Below are 20,300 nucleotides of genomic sequence, written 5' to 3'. Positions count from 1 at the left end.
TTTACAAAAAAATAAAATGAAGGGATTAGTAATGTATAGATAGTTTATAAGGTGATTAATAATGAAATTATGATTGTTATACATTGATTAATTACTCTAAAAAGGTATTTTTATCTTTAAATAGTTTAATTTATGCGCTAATACATATTATGTTTTTATTTCACGTAATAATTTAATGCAAATAGTATTTAATATTGCCAATCAAATACTATATTATCTTACACGAGACTTTATGATGTGATTGATTATTTCAATGCCCAAACCAAACAAATGTATAATGTTATGGGGAATTTTGCTAAGACAAATTATTATTTGTATATCGAAACCAAACGACCCTCAATAATGATAATACCAGTATATTATTAATAATAATAATAATAATAATAATAGTATACATTTGTATGAATGAAAGAAAAGAAAAAGAGAAGACACCGCTTACATTGTGGGTGAGAATCATTTCAGTGGTAGAAATAATTCTTTTTTCACCGTTTACCTGATCAAGAATTTACCCAGAAACAAAGAGAGAGAAGGAAAACTATTGATTTTTTGTTTTGTTGATATACGTAGACAGACAAGGAACAGAGAGAGGAAAGGGAGAAGAATGGAAGGGACCATGACGAAGAGGTAATTGTAATAAATCCAAACTACAAAGACAGCTAACGAGGCTAATAACCATATAGAAATAACCAGGAACCATCACATTCTACTATATTTTTACTATTTTCTTTTTATAAATCTTTAATTCTCCTCCAATTTTTTGTATACATATATGTGAGCTTAGCTTTTCAGATATACTTATATTCATATATCTTTACTCCATTTTTCTCCTCCTCTTTCTTCTTTGGCATTCATAGGTCCATTTTTCTGGACCCATTAATACATTGTTGAATAGATTTTTTAAGCACAGTGATAGCGGAGAATTGTTGGGTTTTTAATCTTTGTCTGATATATAATTGTATCGGACACGTAATATTAGAGGTACTTTTTTTTCTGATCTTCCATTTGCTGTGCATTTCTTTCCTGTAAAAGCTGAATTGTTAGGACACTGTGGTACTCTGGGTTCTATCATTCTTTTTTTCTGTGTCAGATCTTTTTCAGATCCTGGCATTGTGACCTTTGCTGTCTTTCTCACCATTGGATTTTCTATGATTTGGTGAAAAAGGTCTTTTTTTTTTCTTGAATTAAGATGAACAATATTCTGCAAGATTTGGTTTTTAGAGGAATAAAATGACCATAAAGATTGAATCTTTTTGTCACTTTGAGCTTTATTTAAGGTATTCTTGCATTTAATGTATCTTTTTCTCTTCTGTCGGCAAGTTTATTTTGGGAATAAAGAACAACCCATAACCTTAATGTCATTAAGCTTTTCAACCAATGTGGTTTCAAGTTTCAAACCATAAATTTCTTCATGAGAAAAATCAACTATTTGGTCAAAAATCAACTACTCTTGGTATTTGTTTTTTACACAGTTCAAGTTAGATGCAAAAGCATTAGTTTGGTTTCATAATTCAACCTTTTTAGAGGCTTTTGGAGGGCCCTCAGCTGAATTTGATAAAGCTCTTGGGGTCCCTATGTCATGTGTTCCTGTAAAGTCTTTAGTCTTAACAGATCTCATGGTTTTCAATAGTTAGTTATTAGTGGCTGGCTCTGACCATTAGATCTATATGGGCCTATGCTTTTCTCATTGTTTGTTGTTTGGGCTTGTGAGTTTTCCAGTTGTAAAGGTAGTAGGGTACTGTATTCTTAGTTGGGACTCTATTCTATTCTGTTTTTAAAGACTTTTTTTGCCTTAATAGTTAAGTGTTATGTTTACATTCTATTGTTTTTCTTTAAAGAAGCTAGGATTGTAAGCAATTTCAAATGGTTGTATGACGGTAGATTTATTAATTGAAATGATTTAACCATGTTGTTTGCTTCTTATGCAGGTAAGTAATCAATAAAAAGTGACAAAATGGGGCACAAAGATGGAAAACCATATCCACCGGATAAAAATTCCTGGAAAATTCCCGTGGCGTTAATGGTTGTGGTGCTCTGTGGGTTTTCATTCTATCTTGGTGGAATCTTTTGCTCTGAAAAGGAGAGATATGTAACAAAGGAGGTTAACAGGGAAGATGAAACTGAAACTCCGAGAGGGAATGCTGTACAGACCAAAGCCGTTTCCTTTCCTGAATGCAGTGCTGACTATCAGGACTATACTCCATGCACAGATCCAAGGGTATTTTCTTTTGACTAATTAATCTGGTCCTTGTTAACTTTATTCGATCGACCATGTTTAAATGATCTATTGCTGCTACTGCAGAGATGGAAGAAGTATGGTCTTCATCGCCTTACTTTCATGGAACGCCATTGCCCTCCTAATTTTGAAAGGAAGGAATGCTTGGTCGCCCCACCAGATGGCTATAAAGTGCCAATAAGATGGCCTAAGAGCAAAAATGAATGTTGGTACAGGTAATACCAATGTTCAGTATCTTTGTTTGTTTATGTTATGTTGTTGGATTCATTCCTAAACACTAATTTTTGTTAATTTTGATCTGGCTTCAGGAATGTCCCGTATGATTGGATTAACAAACAAAAATCCAATCAACATTGGCTGATAAAAGAAGGGGAAAAGTTCATCTTTCCTGGTGGTGGTACTATGTTCCCCAATGGTGTTGGGAAATATGTTGATCTGATGCAAGATTTGATTCCGCAGATGACAGATGGGACCATCCGGACTGCCATTGATACTGGTTGTGGGGTGAGTGCCCTATAAATTTTAAGTTTGTTATATGACACTTTTTAACTAGGATCCAAACTACATCTTAGTCTGCATGGATATATGTGAGCACCAACTAATAAAAGAAGAAGCTCTTGGAATCCAATTGAGAGTGCTAGCAAAAATGAGGGATATTTCTCTCAATGTTGATGAGTGCCAATGAGGAATTCCACATTCATAGGCATTTTCTCTTCTATTATGTTTTATCAAGATATTCGCTTGATTTATCTCTTTGATCATGAAGTCATAACCATTCTGCTAATTATGTATTTGCTAAACTGTTTTTTTCGCTGATCTTTATTGTTTGTAATATCACATCTTCTTATCTAATTACTTAATGATCAAACATTTCGTTATCTGATGTTTCCCCTGAGAAATTTTGTTGAAATATATAATGTGGAATTCGTTTAGGATTGAGGGGTAATTAATTGATAGATTGACATATAATCCAGAATTCCTACTTAATTTTACGTATTTCTTCTTTATCTAGGTGGCAAGCTGGGGAGGTGATTTACTAGATCGTGGAATTCTGACAGTCTCTCTTGCTCCAAGAGATAATCATGAAGCTCAAGTTCAGTTTGCTCTGGAACGTGGAATTCCTGCGGTTCTGGGCATCATTTCCACACAGCGTCTTCCTTTCCCTTCAAACTCTTTTGACATGGCTCATTGCTCAAGATGCCTAATTCCATGGACCGAATTTGGTAAGAAACCTATTTAGAAAATGTTATATGCGTATCTTGATTGTATGCCAGAGTGTGATCGCACATTCTGCATTAGGATGGTTGCAAATCCAGCCTCTGTTTATACTGCTATATGACGCGGGCCAGAAATTGGAAATGCTTTATCCGCATGCTTTTCTAATTCAGCCTTCACTATTGGCAGGTGGAGTTTACCTTCTTGAAATACATCGTATACTGCGCCCTGGAGGTTTCTGGGTCCTTTCTGGCCCACCGGTGAACTATGAGAACCGTTGGAGAGGATGGAATACCACTATTGAGGAGCAGAAATCAGATTATGAGAAGTTGCAAGATTTGCTAACTTCAATGTGCTTCAAATTATTCAACAAGAAGGATGACATTGCCGTGTGGCAGAAGTTGACAGACAACAGCTGCTATACGAAACTTGATAACCCTGACAATTACCCTCCAAAGTGCGACGATGGTACTGAACCAGATTCCGCATGGTACACTCCTCTCCGACCCTGTGTAGTAGTGCCAAATCTAGCTGCTAAGAAACTTAAGTTGAATGCCCTAGCCAAATGGCCACAACGGTTGCATGTTGCCCCAGAACGTGTTTCTGATGTTCGTGGAGGTAGTGAGGGTGCCTTCAAGCATGATGATGTTAAGTGGAAGGTGCGAGCGAAGCACTACAAGAAGTTGCTCCCAGCTATTGGAACTGAGAAGATCAGAAATGTGATGGACATGAACACCTTGTACGGAGGTTTCGCTGCTGCTCTGATTGAGGATCCACTTTGGGTCATGAATGTGGTTTCCTCTTATGCTGCAAACACGCTTCCTGTGGTCTATGACAGAGGTCTTATCGGAACATTCCATGACTGGTAATTTAGATTTTGCTTGCAAAATTGAAGCCTAAACTGCAGCAGTTGATTGATTCATTTGTAACTTTGTCTCTTTGTTGTTATATAGGTGTGAGGCCTTCTCAACGTATCCTCGAACATATGATCTCCTTCACCTTGACGATCTCTTCACTTCTGAAAGTCATAGGTAAGAACATTGCACCTCTAAAGCTTAACCCCCACCCCATCCTTTAGTAAGTAATGTTCCCACCAGTTTCAGTATCATTTCTAAGCGTCGATCCTGACATAAGTTATGTGTATCTTACAGATGTGAAATGAAGTATGTACTGCTGGAAATGGATCGTATTTTGCGGCCTAATGGGTATGCAATTATCCGGGAGTCCAGCTACTTTGTAGATGCAATTGCCACTATGGCTAAGGGCATGAGATGGAGCTGTCATAAAGAAGACACAGAATATGGCGTAGAGAATGAGAAGATATTGATTTGTCAGAAGAAGCTCTGGTATTCAAAGCAGAGTTCAGAATAAAGTATCCAAGTTCTGATTAAATAGAAGAGTGATAAATTTACAATACAAGCCCATAGGAGAAAAGCTCCGGAGGTCACAGAGAATTATTTGTTCTACAGATTACAAGAAATTGAGATTTTGAATTGAGGAATGAATTTAGTACCCAAAATAACCATGTCTGTGCTAGTCTCATGGTTCCATGTCATGCTATAATTATTCTTTGTAAGGATCAAGCCTTGTCCTTTGTTATATTCTATTGTTTCTTCATTTACCTTCTTAGAGCTGGCTATGATAAATGTAGTTTTTTATTTATAAGTAACGACATTACAGCCTACTTATTTATGTACCTAGTTAAATTTGTTCATTGTCGAGTTCTCATGGTTTAACATTCAAAAGTTGATATTCAAGTATATTCGATTTTGTTGAAATCTTGTGGTGAATCTCTCACATTGAGAGTTGTACATGCATCGTATTCGTTGGTCAACCTTGTGCTTTCATTTAGTTTATTGTATAGTTCTTGCCAGCTTATGTTATCACTTATCAGAGTGTTGTTACTCCAGAAACTTGTTCAAGATTTCGACCCTAGATTCCACTTTGGAACGTACTACCTACATAAGGTTATTAATTGGTGAATTTTTCCTTTCAACTTTTATGGTCTTTGAATGGTGTGTTTTAAGCTGCTATCTGTCTTTTCTGGTCTTTGTTAAGCCTAAAATAGAGAAGTGGAATTAGGTTGCCCATAACCCAATATTCTAAATCTTGTAGCTAGCTAATTAGGCTAGAAAATATCAACAAGCATGTACTTAAGAGTGTTACCGGAGTGAGTGAAAACTATAGAGACTAAAGCGCTGAGAGAAAATAGCTAAGTGATTCTTTCCATTTGCGTAAGATTTGGTAGGCATAGTTTTTATTGGTGGGCTAGTTAGGTAATCACTAGAATAAATAGCAAGTTCAAGTTGAACTGGAGGTCACATTGCAGTATGCACGTGACAGGGCGTTAAGTGTTGGATGGAATTATTTGCTATTAAGCTATAATAAGAACAAACTTACAATTCAATTTGAAGCTTGTCTCCGTTTGAGCATAATATTATATTTTAGTATCTGCAAAAATTGATTTGATCATTTGCAAATATTATTTTTCAATATCTGCAAATATTGATTTGAATAACTTGTTTGAAGAGTATTTCAAGTGACATAGCTAGCGTTTGGACATGTATTTGGTTAAAACTTGAAAAAAGAATTTTTGAAGTTGTGTTGAAAAATAATTTTTTAAAAGTTGAAGTTGTGTTTGGACATACATTTTATTTGAAAAAAAAATTTAAGTTTTGTGAGTGCTAGAAAAATTTTCACCCAAAAGCAGTTTTTGCGAGTTTGAATTTTCTTTTTTCAAAAACTTATCATATGAATTTTTTGTTTTTTGAAAAAAAAGCCCAAATCTAAGCCCAAATAATGGCTCGCTCGCATCTTCAACTTTTTTTCCAAGTGGAATTTATATTTAAATACAACTTCAATTCCCGAATTAATACCCCCTCCCCCCTTCCCCCAAATCTCAAAGAAAGAAAGACTTCTAAAATTTGGGGTCTAAAATAAGTCATAAATATTTGTGTGGCTATAAATCATCCATTAAGGGTAAAGTACGGAGTTAAAAATTAAATTAATTCTTAATAAAAAGTATGATATTTTTTTTAAGACAAACTAAAAAGAAAAGTATGACACATAATTGGAACAAATGGAATATTCTTTTTTAACTTTAACTTCAAATACTGTTTTTTAAGTTTCCAGCAAATATTGTCTAAACGCCTACTAAATATATGTTCAAAGAGGAAATAGAAAGGATAAATCAAAATAATTCCACCATTTGAATATTTGTGATATCAAATGCTAAAATATGTTTAACAATAAAATAAGCTCCTGTTTAGATATAAATTTTGGCAGCATTTTTTAATTTTTTTAAAACATTGTTTGTTGATAGAATATGATTAGTTTTTCAAAAAAGATTGAAAAAAATTTTAAGTTCCCAAAACTGATTTGGAACAGTTTTGTTCACAAACTTTAATTTATTTTCAAATAAAATATATGTCCAAACACAACTTTAATTTTCAAAGATTATTTTTCAACATAATTTCAAAAACTCATTTTGCAAGTTTCAACCAAATCTATGATCAAACGCTAGCTAACAATTTGTTTGGATAGTTGTTATGTATCATTTCATAATATATCGTATAGTACTGTATTGTATTGTAGTGTATCATTTTGATGTATACAATATTTGGATAGATTGTATTGTTTACCTCGTTTCATAATGCCATGCACCTACAATATGAAGAATACACTTGTAATATTTTAAAGAAAAAGTAAAGTACGAGGTAAAATTATTATATAAATAGGTAGGGTAAATGATAAATAGAATCATTTAATAATAAGGGCGGGCAAAATAAGAGAAGAAAATAAGGTAACGACGCGACCACACAAAATCGGTCGTTTTATAAGTGATACCTTTCGTCATTACGTAACGCCGAATTTAACGATACGATATAATAAAATTAAATAACAATCAAAATAAATATCGTATTTAAAGTAATAATACGATACAATATAACAAGTAACAACTATCCAAACAAGCGATAAGTATGGGCAAATTTTGTGACACGTGACCCTTTGGCATTTACTTTAAAGTAATGAATGCCCTTCGGCTTTTACTTATAAAGGTTATCGTAAGTAGGGGTGGGCATAATACCGGCCGAAATAAAAAAATCGACCGAACTGATAATTTTGATTTTTTCTTCGGTTTTTTCGGTGTTCGGTTTATATTTTTAAAAAGTTTGGTGTTCGGTTTTGGTGCCTTGATTTTTCAGTTAACCGAAAAACCGAAATTTTTATATGGGTTATTGGCCTTTGGCTCTAGGCTCTTCTAATTCTTTAAGTTATAGGTAAATCTAGTAAATTTCTCAAATACGAATAAGACTTAAACCTAAAGTATTCGCCTTTTGTTGTCTAACGCTAGTAGGTTAGAGTATATATTTTGTAGATTCAATAGCATTTATTCAATTATTTAATTGTCAAAAATTAATTTTTTTATTGGAAAATAGGAATTTAAGGTGATGGGTAATGATAGTCACATATATTTTTTATGTTGTTATAGTTAATAAGGATAACTTTATATGAAAATGAAATATTAGTTAGAAATGCATTTTACATCCTGATTAGATATATAAAGTTCTATGTTTGTGCATCATTTGTTGCTAAATGTTTAAACAGTGAATCTTTAGGAAAAACTTATATTGTATTTTGGTTGTAAAAGAACTACACACATCTAGTGAGGTATAGTTTTTGGAGGTAAAATAGACATAATTCGAAGGATTGAGTTAATAATTTATTTTCGGAATGAATAATGCATAAGGAATTACGGATCGAGTGCAACTAATTTCTTAGTTGCTTACTTGCTCTTGATTTTGTTTTGGTGAAAAACGTGATGCTAAGCCATTGTTTAATTTTCTTTTTCTTATTTCTTTTTTATATATCCAAACCAACCGAATCAAACCTAAAATTGACCGAATCGAAATAACCGAACTAATTTTGGTTCGATTATTAATGCAATAAATATAAAACTGAAAAACGAATAAATCGAATTTCATGAAAATCGAACGGAACGGACTGATGCCCTCCCCTAGTCGTGAGGGTCCAAATCGTCCACCACCGTTGGCCTCTCTTTTTTCATCAAATCCTCTACCCCTTTTCTGTATCAATTGGGTTGTAACTTTGTACCCATCGAAAGAAGGGTGGATGGGTTTTGGACGGCCGGATTTCGCTCTCTGTCATGGCAGTGTGGACCTGATAGAAGGGTGCAGTAGGATTCTATTTCAGAAGCATCTCTTGCATGGATCTATTATTTCTGTGGCGGTTTTCCCCTTTTTCTAGTTTGAAGCAACAGTGACGATGATCCAGTTCGATTGCGTATGTCTTCCTTTTTGCTGAAATAAAATTCCTTAGTGAGTTTTTATTTATTTCAACTAATTAATTTGTGATAATCCTTCACTCCGATGTTCGATATACCTTGTTTTTCCTTGGGGTCTTTCTTAGGGCTCAAACTCTTTCCGCGTCAAATTCAAATTCAGGTTCTCCTAATTTGAGTAGGTATAGGATACATGTATTAGCTAAGTCCCATTATAAATAAGTAGATAGGTTGAGACTACTTCTCCCATTGATGAATAATGGAGTATGTTTTCACGTACTCACATCCCTCCTATGCTGCAAGCGTCCTGATCAAGCAAGCAGTAGCACCACTAGAACATGATTTAAGAAGAAGAATCTTTGATCTTATTGATACTCTAGCCATTCGATTTCAAAGATTAAACATCAATGACGATACTTGTTATTTAGAAATTCAATTTGACCTTCATACTGACCTATACTGGTGTAGGCCTGCACCCCATGACCCTGGACAATTCCAAGGACGACAAGTTCATGAAAAATCACTTCATCTCAATCTTGACCTTTCCGTACACGTGTCATATGATACCTTCTAGTCTGTCATGCAGTCAAATATTGACATGTAGGGTGATGAAGAGTTTGATCGGAATTATCGTCACATTGTCATCCATGATATGATATACAAAGTACGTGGAATTGTTGATGATAATGAATCTAACAAGGGTCTCCAATACTTGAAGGTGTTTGTTGGTGTAACTTTAAACTTTAGCAATTTTTATGATGAGAGGATATTGTTTGAAGAAGAATTGTTGCCCTTGTCCCTGCGTTTCTTCAATGGGATGGTTCCTGCTAGTAAGTCATCCATGCAATTGCTAAAGAGAAAGGAGGCTGATGAAAATATTACTAGTATGAATGAGGACTGCGTCATCTGTTTTGAAGAGCTTGTAAAGGAGAGGAAGTTGCTGTGTATGCATTGTTCACATATATTTCATGGAGATTGCATTATAAAGTGGTTAGAGAATGGTCATTGTTACTCCATTTGCCGTTATAATATGCCAACTGCATGCTGAATTAGACTCCTAGCTAGCAGCTAGCTTCTATCTTCTAATAGGTGTTGGATATTATGTATTTGTAAAAGGAAGAAATTAAGAAAGAAGCATTATTGATTTGAACAATTTGAGAATATCAAGCTCACTGTTGATGCTTCTTTTACATTGATAATTTTATGGTGTAAATTCAATAACCATGTTACCAACTTACGAATTCTTCTATTGGTAAAAAAAATATCTCGTCAAAATTTATATTAATTATAATTTAAACTTCAGTCCTCTGTGTGACAGATAATTTAAGTCGACGAATTTTTCAAAAAATATAAATGGTATTAGCCAAGACTTCAAGCCGCGAATTATATTAATTAAAATTACTATCAAGTACAGCCATAGGTGGCTCTAGGGTACGACCGCTAAAGCTTTTGCTTTAGGCGCCCCCAAGAGTCAAAGGCCCCCAAAACTTTTTCTATTAGTTATAATTATTTGTATTAGTAAGATTTTTTAAGTTAACAAAACATTAACATTTTGTTTCAATACACTACATTGGTTCTAGTTATCAAATATTTTGTTAGTAGATATGAATATTTGAATAGTTTAACTCAAAATTTTAAAATATCAGACAATATTATATTGTGGAATACTTTAAAAAAAAAACTTAAAACCTTGAAAGAAAATTTGTTAAGATCATATAACTTTTTCTTGGTTATCTAAATTAATCGTGTCTATTTATTTAACCGTTATCACATTACTAATGTTATTTTCTCGCGTCTTCAGTTTTACCTTTAGGCTTTCGATTTGATTGAGTCGCCCTTGAGTACAGCATAACTAAAGAAACTTTATGCAGTATTCGGGTGCAGAGCAAGCAGAAACTTCCATCCATTCTTGCCGGATTATATTTATTTCATTCGGCCACCTTTTAACACTCTGCTTCTTTAAGAATAATAGCAAATTTTATTGCCCCAAAAGCTTATCGGTAAGAAGAATCCAGTTTCAGCAGCCAAGTTTTTAGCCTGCCCCATTTGTTTCCTATGATTATGGCTGTCCAACGGGACGGGACGACATTTAGCCAGGACGATGGCGGGACGAAACGGGACGGGACAAACGGGACGAAACGGTAGGCCCATCCCGTCCCGCTAACAAACGGGATGGGACGGAACGGAACGGGACGAGACGGGTTCGCGGGCCTTAAGTGCCGTTTTAAAAAAAATATTATTTAAGCATTGAGTTTGGCAACATCTATTCTTTTGACAATGACTAAGTTTTTAAAATTTGCAACAACTAGTTTTTTGACTTATTTAATAAACTTAAAAATTAAACGGAAATTAGAAAACTAAGTAAAGAATTATAAAATATTAAAACAAAAGACTTGTAATAAAATATTCTAGTAATTATAAATTTATAATAGAGTTATAATTTATTTATTATAATTTCAAGCCATTAAGTAACTAAGTAAGAGTGTAAGACAATTCATAAAAAAACTTCAACGCTTAGAGCCTTTTATTTTATTAATAGAACTTTCAAATCTCACATACAAATATAATTCTTTCGAAGAGCACCTAATCTATGCAGCCACTTTCTAGGAAGGGTTCTGTTTGAACTAAGCCTCTTAGTAGCCAATTACAAATTATCATACTAATATTTGTAAGCTCCTATATAACTTCGTTGTAACTTATCTATAATTTCTCTCGGACATTGTTCTGGAATTGGCAATGTTGATTGATGTTCCATGAGTTCCATGCCGTCATAGCTCCCAGTGCTAAGTATCTCATTGTATTCTTCTTCTTCCCTAGTTTCACCACTTGTTGTTTTCATAGATTTATATTTATCAAACATTGATCTAATATAAGAATATATGTTAGCTTGGCAGTCTTCGAAAGATGGTTGTTCATCTTCTTGAATTGCTAAATTCTCATAAATTTTACGAACAAGTCCATTTGCACCTCTTAATTTTAAAGATGGGTTAAGTATAGTAGAAATTAAATAAACTTGGGGAATAGGGAAAAAATACTTTTTAAATTTTGCAATCATTTTATTAATGGCCGGTGCATAAGTTGGATTAATTTTGCAATCATTTTATTAAGCTAGTTGTTGCAGTTGTGTTAGCACTTAGCAGAAGTATTATCTAAGGTGATAGTTAAAATTTTATCAATGAGTCCATAAAAATCAATAATTTGTAGAACATTAGTTGCAATATATGCTCCAGTGTGTTTTGAATCAACAAATTTATAACCAATAATACGTTTTTGCATGTTCCAGTGATGATCAACCCAATGACATATAACAGTTAAATAATCACAACTATTATGACTACGACCTATATCAGATGTGATAGACACTTTACAATATAAGTGAAAAAATACACAACGAATATACTGAAGATATTCAGTTTGAAATTTAAAAACATCATTTCTAACAGTGGTCTTAGGAAAACCTTGATAAGCAGGATTATAAGTTTCTTGTATATAATGCACACAAAAAAATAGGACGTGGGACATGCGGGATGGGACGGGACATGACGGGATGGGACAGGACGGGACAGGGGGGACGGGACGGGACGAGACGAAACGAGACGAAATGGCCATCCCGTCCCATCCTGTGTCCCGTTTAACATGGGCCCATCCCGTTTAGAATTAAGTGGGACGGGACGCGGGACGGGACCAGGATGAGACGGGACGACCCGACCCGTTGGACAGCCTTACCTATGATTCTTTACATGCATTTCATGGTTATAATGTGCACAAATATGACTGGGACTTGCTAAAAACTTGACTTCATGCGTGTATGTTGGAGGTGTTCGAGATGTGATTTGGGACTAAATGTTCATACTACATGCTATGTAAATTAGGAGTGTCAATGAATATTTAAAAACTAACTAAACCACTTGAATCATATGGTACCAAACTGATTTTTAGGTTTTCTTTCAATAACACCGGATGTTTTTTTATATAAATCTCTAAATGTAACGATAATTAGGGTAGAATACCGAATCTTACCGAAAAAATTTACATGTGAAAATATATTTATTTATTAAGTTTAAAAATAATAAAATATTTAATTTTTCCTTGGACCTTGAAATTATGAAATTGGTTACAAGTCAACAAGTAATTAAAACTCAAAATCCTAATTCACAAACCTATTATGGTACTCCTATTAAAATTAATTTTTTCCCCCAGCATATTCACTAGTAAGACACAAGGTATTCTAGCAATTAGGAGTAGCAAACTACAATGTATTGGGCATGTTTCCTTTCGTATGATTTAGATTCATCTATTTGAATATTTAATCTTCTATAGACTTTATTCTTGAGTCCCAATTGGATTAACATCTTTCCACTCATATGATTTATATTTTCTTTGTCATTGCTTAGCTTCTTTAACGTTATGGTAGAATAATTGATAAATGTAAAAAAAGTATTTTCTTTCATTTTAACAAAAAATAAAGTAATTTCATTTTATGATGCAGAAAAAGTATTTTCTTTCATTTCAATAAAGAGTATTTTCTTTTCATGATGTAGAAAATGCATTTTCTTTCATTTTAACAAAATAAGTATTTTCTTTTCATGATGTAGAAAATGTATTTTCTTTTATTTCATCAAAATGAGTACTTTATTTTTCATGTTATAGAAAGAGTAGCTTTTTTCAACAAAAAAAAGAGTATTTTCTTTTTAGTTATGAAGTACAAATTTTAACGTTTTTTGTTGTGTAAAAAAAGTAAAGCAGCACATTAGTTCCTTTGGATTTGTGTGAATTTTTAGAAGAATAATTAAATTCTTGAAGAAAATAGAGTCTTAAAAATATTAGGTATTGGGGGGGGAGGGGGAGGGAGAGGAGAAGGGGGTGAGGAGAGTAGCATAAAAAATTATTTTCCTACAAAATATTTTTTACTTTCTAATCAAACACTAGAAAATATTTTCCGGAAAAGTTTTTTTCACTCATCTACCAAACAAAAAAAAATAAGTAATAAAATCATTCATTTTCCATGAAAAATATTTTCCTTCAAAAATATTTTTGATGCTTCGTGCCAAGCACAACCTTAAACACTGTAACTTTTCAAGTGACCAGATACACATCTCTTGCTGACATGGGAAATAATATTGTGTTTCAAATTAAATTAAGTGCATGATAGCCTTTATTATTGTGATTTTCTCCTTGTTTATAATTAAAATTTTTATGAGAACCCCACGATTTCACCGCCACCCTAAGCCGACCGGTGACCCCTTTCTCCCTTATATAACCACCCCTAACACTACAATCCACCAGCTTGAATTGAAGAGCAACTCAGCTGGATTTTATAAAATTTATGTTTGAGTAACAATCAATCGAGAAAACTACAACGAAAAAGAAGAAAAAGTATAAGAGTCAAGGGTTCGGTCTCTAATCAAGAAGAAGAAGCATTGACAAATTAGGGGGGAAGGAAAGGGAAGAAGAAACAAGGTGGGGTAGGGCGTGGGGTGAGGCGAGGAGTTTGGGTCTCTAATGAAGAAGAAGAATAAGAAGAGGAAGAAGAAGAAAGGAGGGGATAGAGGGGTATTTATTTCTACCTGGTGAAGAAGAACATGGGTGAAAATTGAATAGGGTCATTCTTTATGTTTTGAGGTTTGTGCCTTGATTGTAGTAATACCCTCATTCATATTACTATATCTGTGTATGATATTGTTGTCTCAGTACATACTTGTTTTGATCACTCATATGTTGTTCAAGCCGCATATGTGTAATATTGTTGAACTCAGTACTGTGAGATGCGATTAACTAAGACTTGAGCGGCTGATGAATGAGCTTGGGGCATATAGCCGATTTGGTATTAATTTTGAGGTGACATGTATGCCAGGACCATATTGGGCTAAGTGGTTGTAACGATCCGGCCGGTCGTTTTGAGAGTATTAGTCTCGAATCCCTATTTATTGCTCCCTCTATTTCATTCTGTGGTTACGTGACTTGCCGAGAGGTTTGGTTTTTGGTTTTGGAGTAAAATGGGACACATAGTCCCTAAAATGGAAGTTTAAGTCGTAGAAATGAACCGTAGTTCGAATTGTGTGAAGACGACTATGGAATGGAGTTTAACAGGACCAACAGCTCCGTAGGGTGATTTTGGTCTTAGGAGCATGTCCGGATGTTGATTTGGAGGTCCGTAGGTCATTTCGGCGTTGATTGGCGAAAGTTGAAAAGTTTGACCGGGAGTGGACTTTTTGATATCGGGGTCGGATTCCGATTCCGGAAGTTAGAGTAGGTTCGTAATGTCAAATGTGATTTGTGTGCAAAATTTGAGGTCAATCAGACTTGATTTGATAGCTTTCGGCGTCGAATGTGAAGTTGGAAGTTCTAAAATTCATTAGACTTGAATCGATGTGTAATTCATATTTTTAGCATTGGTTGAAGTGATTTGAAGGCTCGACTAAGTTCGTATGATATTTTAGGACTTGTTGGTATATTCGGACGGGGTTCCGGGGGCCTCAGGTGTGATTCGGAATGTCATCAGATCATTTTTTTGTTCTTAGAGGATTTCTGATGCTGGGTTGGTTCTGGTGTCATCGCACATGCGGTGGGATTGGCCGCAGGTGCAGACTTGCATAAGCGAGCTTTGAGTCGCAGATGTGGAGCTGGCCTTGCCCAGCAGTGGTCACAGAAGCGGGACATTTTTCGCAGAAGCGCCTTCGCTTTTGCGATGGCAGGGGCGCATAAGCGCCAATGGTCGCAGGTGTTGTCGCATTCCCGCAGAAGCGGTCTCACAGATGCGGGCCCTTATCCGCAGAAGCAAAAGCCCTGGACATGGGTGTTTTCTGCACCTGTAATGGATTTTTCGCAGATGCGGCATCGCATAAGCGATCCTTGGTCCGCAGATGCGGTTTAACTGGACAGAAAAGGCCTAAGTTCGAGGGTTTGATTTCATTCTCCATTTTTGGACCTAGAGAGCTCAGATTGAGGCGAAAGTTTGAGGGATTTTCAGAGAAAATATTTGGGTAAGGATTCTTGACTCGTTTTTGATTAATTTTCACTAATCTATCATTAATTTCTTCATTTAGTTAAGGATTTGGGTTGAGAAATTGGGGGAAAAGGTAGAAAAATGCTTAGGCCAAATTTTGAGGTTTTGATATCGGATTTGAGTAATTTAGGTATGAGTGGACTCGTGGTCGAATGGGTGTTCGAATTTTATGACTTTTATCCGATTTCGAGACGTGGGCCCGGGTTGACCTTTTGAGGAGATTTTCTAATTCCTTGTTAAAGTCATAATTTCATTATTTAGATTAGTTTCTTATAGTTATATTTATAGTATTTAATTACTTTTGGCTAGATTTGGGTCGTTCGGAGTCGGAAAGTCGAGGAAAAGATATTCTTATCGATTGATTGGGCGAGATTTAAGGTAAATAACTTGTCTAACCTTGTGTGGGAGAAACTCCCCTTAGGATTTGGTACGGTTATGATATTTGCAATACGTGAAGGCCGTGTACGCGAGGTGACGAGTGCGTACTCGGGTTAAATATTAAAAATCCGGTTCTTGCTAAGTAGTTTCCTCTTCAATTCCTTAACTGGGTTGCTCTAGCATGTGTAATCATCATGTTGAGCCTAATGTCGCATGTCTACATGTCTTAATTCTTACTTGCAAATTGTGCAACATGTTTAATTGAATTACCTGCTTCCTAGATTTTGTATTCAGTCCTTAACTGTGGGATTCCTTGCTGTAATTTCGTTGTTCCATTGGTTACGAGTTGTATATTTAATTTTGGGACTACGAGGCGGTACCTCGGGAGCTCCCCTGTTGTATGTTTACTTTTGGGACTACGAGGCGGTACCTCGGGAGCGCCCCTGTTGCATATTTACTTTTGTGACTACGAGGCGATACCTCGGGAGCGCCCCTATTGTGTATTTACTTTGGGATTACTGGGCGGTACCTCGGGAACGCCCTCTGTTGTTTACCTCTATTTGCTGTGTTGTTGTTGTTGTTGTTGTTGTTGTTGATGATGTTATTTCTTAACGTATAAGAATCTTGTTTTTCCTCACGTGTTGTAGTTGTCTTCTTGAATTTCGTGTTGTTATCTTTCTGTAAATTCTCATTGTTCACTTCTCATTCATTTCATTATATTATTATATCTTCTGCCTTGTTTCCTATTATTTTTAGTAGGAGCCCTAACCTGACCTCGTCATTACTCTACTGAGGTTAGGCTTGACACTTACTGTGTACCGTTGTGATGTACTCATACTACACTTCTGCACATTTATTTTTGTGCAGATCCAGGTACTGCTTACCAGACCAGGTACTCGTGAGCTAGCCCGTACGTGGAGACTTCAAGGTATATCTGCCAGCGTCCACAGATCTCAGAGTCCCCCTCTATCTTTATTATGTTATTTTTCTCATTCCTTATTAGATTCTGATGAATAGAGATATTTAGTATTTTTCTCGTTGGAGCTTGTGGCTTATGTCTACAGGGTTTTGGGAGTTGTAATTATTCTGAATCACAGTTCTTATTTATTTCAGAGGTTGAGGTTGAGTTTTAGCTTTATATTCTGTTATTCCGCATAATTGTTAGGCTTACCTAGTCTTAGAGACTAGGTTCCATCACGACATCCTACAGAGGGAAATTGGGGTCGTGACAGTGGTACTGAGTAGGGGCGACACATGCACTAGGCCCCACTATTGGGTTATATGATATTGATTAGCGCCCGGGCAAGGATCCGCTCATCCGGAGTCTGGTATTCATAGTGAGCGTAGACACAAGGATATATATGTACTTTGGTGAGGGGCATTTGTGCTAGGCACCCATACAGTGCTGAGTGTGATTATGTATGTGATGGTGAGAGGCACTTGTGCAAGGCACCGTGAGCGTGCTGAGTGTGTTTATGCTTGATGGTTTCACTATGATGATATTGACTTGACATGTATGACATATAAGCATAGAGATGTATTTTTCTCATGCTAGTTGGTAAATTAAATGTCTTATCTGTGTTGGTCTTTGATTGTTATACTTGGAAAGCATGCCTAAATTCCCAGAATTGTGAACGAGCTGAATATAATATCTTTGAGTTATTCACTTTTATTGTCTTTATTATATCCTGAGTTGTTACTGATTATTGATGTAGGACACTAACCTTTCCTTCCGAGCTCGTCATTGTCGTGCCCTATTTTACACTAGTCAAAATACAATAAAAATAATGGTTCTTCCGAAGTTGATTAAGAGAGTCACCACATAATATTTTAAGGTATATTAGGTTACCTATAAATCTGTAAAATTATTATCTTAATGGTCTGCTAACCGGTGAGATTCGGGTAAGGGTTTTAGTTATTCTAGGGGAAAGGTTTTAGGCACCCTTTAAAATTTATCTGAGGTAGCTCCTTAGGCTTAGGCTAGGTTTGAGGAAAGAAAAGTCTATATTCTGCTTAGTTAGTGGTTAAAGTGGCTAAATAAGATTTGTAAAACTATTTTGAAAACTTGTTTAAAAAATTCATTATTTTGGAAAAAAGTTGTGTATTCTATTTAAAAAGAGAGATATTATTTGTGAGGGTATGCAACTTGTAAAGAAAAAGATTTACCCTTTAAAAATATGTCTCAAGTTGGAAACCGGATATACCTTTGTCTTTTAAGACTGCTTTAGCACAAAAGTCTTTTGTTTAAAACTCGACAATATTTGTTGTTGTAAACTTGATTGCGTGACTGTATTTAGTTTTTTTTAAAATAGTCTGTTATCATGTATGATCTGCTTTGAAGTTTTCCCAAGAAGTGTTGGTTTTCGTTCTCAAATGTGTTAAACACTTAAAGTTGAAAATAATTAGCGATAAAATTTAAGTAAATTGTTTATTTACTGAAAAGATTAGTTTTAAACTATAAAAGTTCAAATATGCTAAAGTAATGAAAAGCAGGCGAGTTTTTTTTTATAATCCTATTCGAACCTCTTTTTACCTACAAGGTTGGGTTTGTCTATGTTTCCTAAATAAACATCAAACAATAACCAATAGTAATGTTAGTTTCCAATACACACACACACATGAGTAACAAATAATGGCTAATGATTGGTTGAAATAAACGAGAAAAAAGAGTTGGACTCTTGATATTGGGCCAGCGGATAATCAGGCCCAACAGGGTTCACATAAGCAACAAACTCAACAGGAAGGAAAGCAGAGGATGCGAACCAAGTCTGGAACCTGGGCTTGAGTTCCAAAGGAACTCAGCAGGCCCGAATAGTACATGCACAAAAAAGAACAGGAAAATAATTAGTGAAAGTCAACAGCAGAATAATAATAAAGGAGCTGAGGGATACAGTGAAACAAGTTTCACTTGTATTAATACGATGAGGATTAATGAGAATTAATGACGTATTGAAATGTTACCTTATTCATGGATACAATCCCATGTGGACGACCCCTGACATTTCAGAGTTCACAAGGGTCTCATGGACCCTGAGCAGTGCTTGTGTCAGGGAAGGGTATCTTAACCACAAACCAAGTTTACACCCAAATACCTTTAGTAATCCATTCTTACTCATCCTCAAAGGTTTAGGCACAAGTAAAGTGTCAACTTAGCAATTTTCATATTATCAGAAATAAGCACAAATTTCATGATAAACTTTCAAAGGTTCAGATGCACAAAAATTCAACACATTAAAGCAAACAGCTATAGAAGACATTGTACTACCATCAAAGTACCAGATGTAAACAGTTCAGAGCCAATTACGATATTGACCCAAGAATCCCTTATCAGAACACCAACACAAGGATAAATCGTAGCAATTAGACTGACAGAGTCTAGTAACATAGTGACCTTAAGGTTGATCTTAACGTGTCTCAGAACACTTAGAAGGATCATTATTAAGATGCAGAAAGTTAATTACACATTATCAGTATATAGGTACTATTTCTAATAAGTTCAAGTTTCAAGGAGGTTTAGTTAAGCGATCCAAGCATTAGTAGATAACACAGAAAAATATATGCATTAGTCCCATTAGTTCTACTGAAGATTTATCATCTCAGGACACCTGAACAAGTTCACAATACTTATAGCAAGTCAATAGATATTTCATATCAATCCACGCTAGCATACGCGTGGCTGAAATTTTTTCCCACTAAACACCTATACTAACAACTTATTCAAACTTCTTAGAGGTGATGGTAAGTAACAGAGACATCAATATAATAAGAGAGGTCATTTGTTCCCTAATGACGTGATACTAGTAGTAACAATTGGTAGTTTAATAGGTTTTCAGGATGCTAGAGCCAAATAACACTCCATTGCATGTTCAGGTTCTATACATAGTGATATGAGACAGATATAGAGCAACATGTAGAGAGGTTTATCCTTAGTTGGCGAAAGCAAGATAAGTAAGCTATAATTAGTTCACTTAAACAGGTAAGTGAGTTCATTAATAAATTAAACCAACAAAGTCTAATTCATGATCTTCACACACAGAGATTATTAGTCTCATTCTATCAAGATGACATGGCATCATGATCAAGTCTTAGCAGGAGAAATATGAGCAAGTCCCTTAATGAGGGTCATTTATTTGAGTGCAATATGACAATGTGGGAGGATCAGGATT

At 35.1% G+C, this 20,300-nt stretch overlaps 1 protein-coding gene across 4 annotated transcripts; it reads left to right on the top strand.

The window, feature by feature from the left end:
- The first annotated feature begins 466 nt into the window (after positions 1–466).
- Positions 467–5,226, top strand: LOC104104940 (probable methyltransferase PMT21). Of its 4 annotated transcripts, none has more exons than XM_009613156.4 (8): positions 467–624; positions 1,926–2,215; positions 2,300–2,448; positions 2,542–2,737; positions 3,246–3,456; positions 3,638–4,313; positions 4,402–4,479; positions 4,600–5,226. In XM_009613156.4, exons 2-8 carry the CDS (start codon positions 1,952–1,954, stop codon positions 4,817–4,819), a joined length of 1,794 nt encoding a protein of 597 aa, XP_009611451.1. In that variant the 5' UTR covers positions 467–624; positions 1,926–1,951; the 3' UTR covers positions 4,820–5,226. The 4 variants fall into 4 exon arrangements, with proteins under 4 accessions (XP_009611451.1, XP_009611450.1, XP_009611452.1 ...); XM_009613155.4 differs by lacking the exon at positions 467–624 and adding an exon at positions 791–978; XM_009613157.4 differs by lacking the exon at positions 467–624 and adding an exon at positions 1,255–1,274.
- The last annotated feature ends 15,074 nt before the right edge of the window (positions 5,227–20,300 follow it).

This window comes from Nicotiana tomentosiformis, chromosome 8 (assembly GCF_000390325.3).
Source record: "Nicotiana tomentosiformis chromosome 8, ASM39032v3, whole genome shotgun sequence".
NCBI lineage: Eukaryota > Viridiplantae > Streptophyta > Magnoliopsida > Solanales > Solanaceae > Nicotiana > Nicotiana tomentosiformis.
This window is presented reverse-complemented; position numbering and strand designations above follow the sequence as displayed.

Bases quoted from the DNA above. Each gene is read 5' to 3' on its own strand.
- LOC104104940 (XM_009613156.4), top strand. From the start codon at position 1,952: ATGGGGCACAAAGATGGAAAACCATATCCACCGGATAAAAATTCCTGG. The intron at 2,216-2,299 runs GTATTTTCTTTT...CTGCTACTGCAG, and splicing joins CTCCATGCACAGATCCAAGG to AGATGGAAGAAGTATGGTCT. The intron at 2,738-3,245 runs GTGAGTGCCCTA...TTCTTTATCTAG, and splicing joins CCATTGATACTGGTTGTGGG to GTGGCAAGCTGGGGAGGTGA.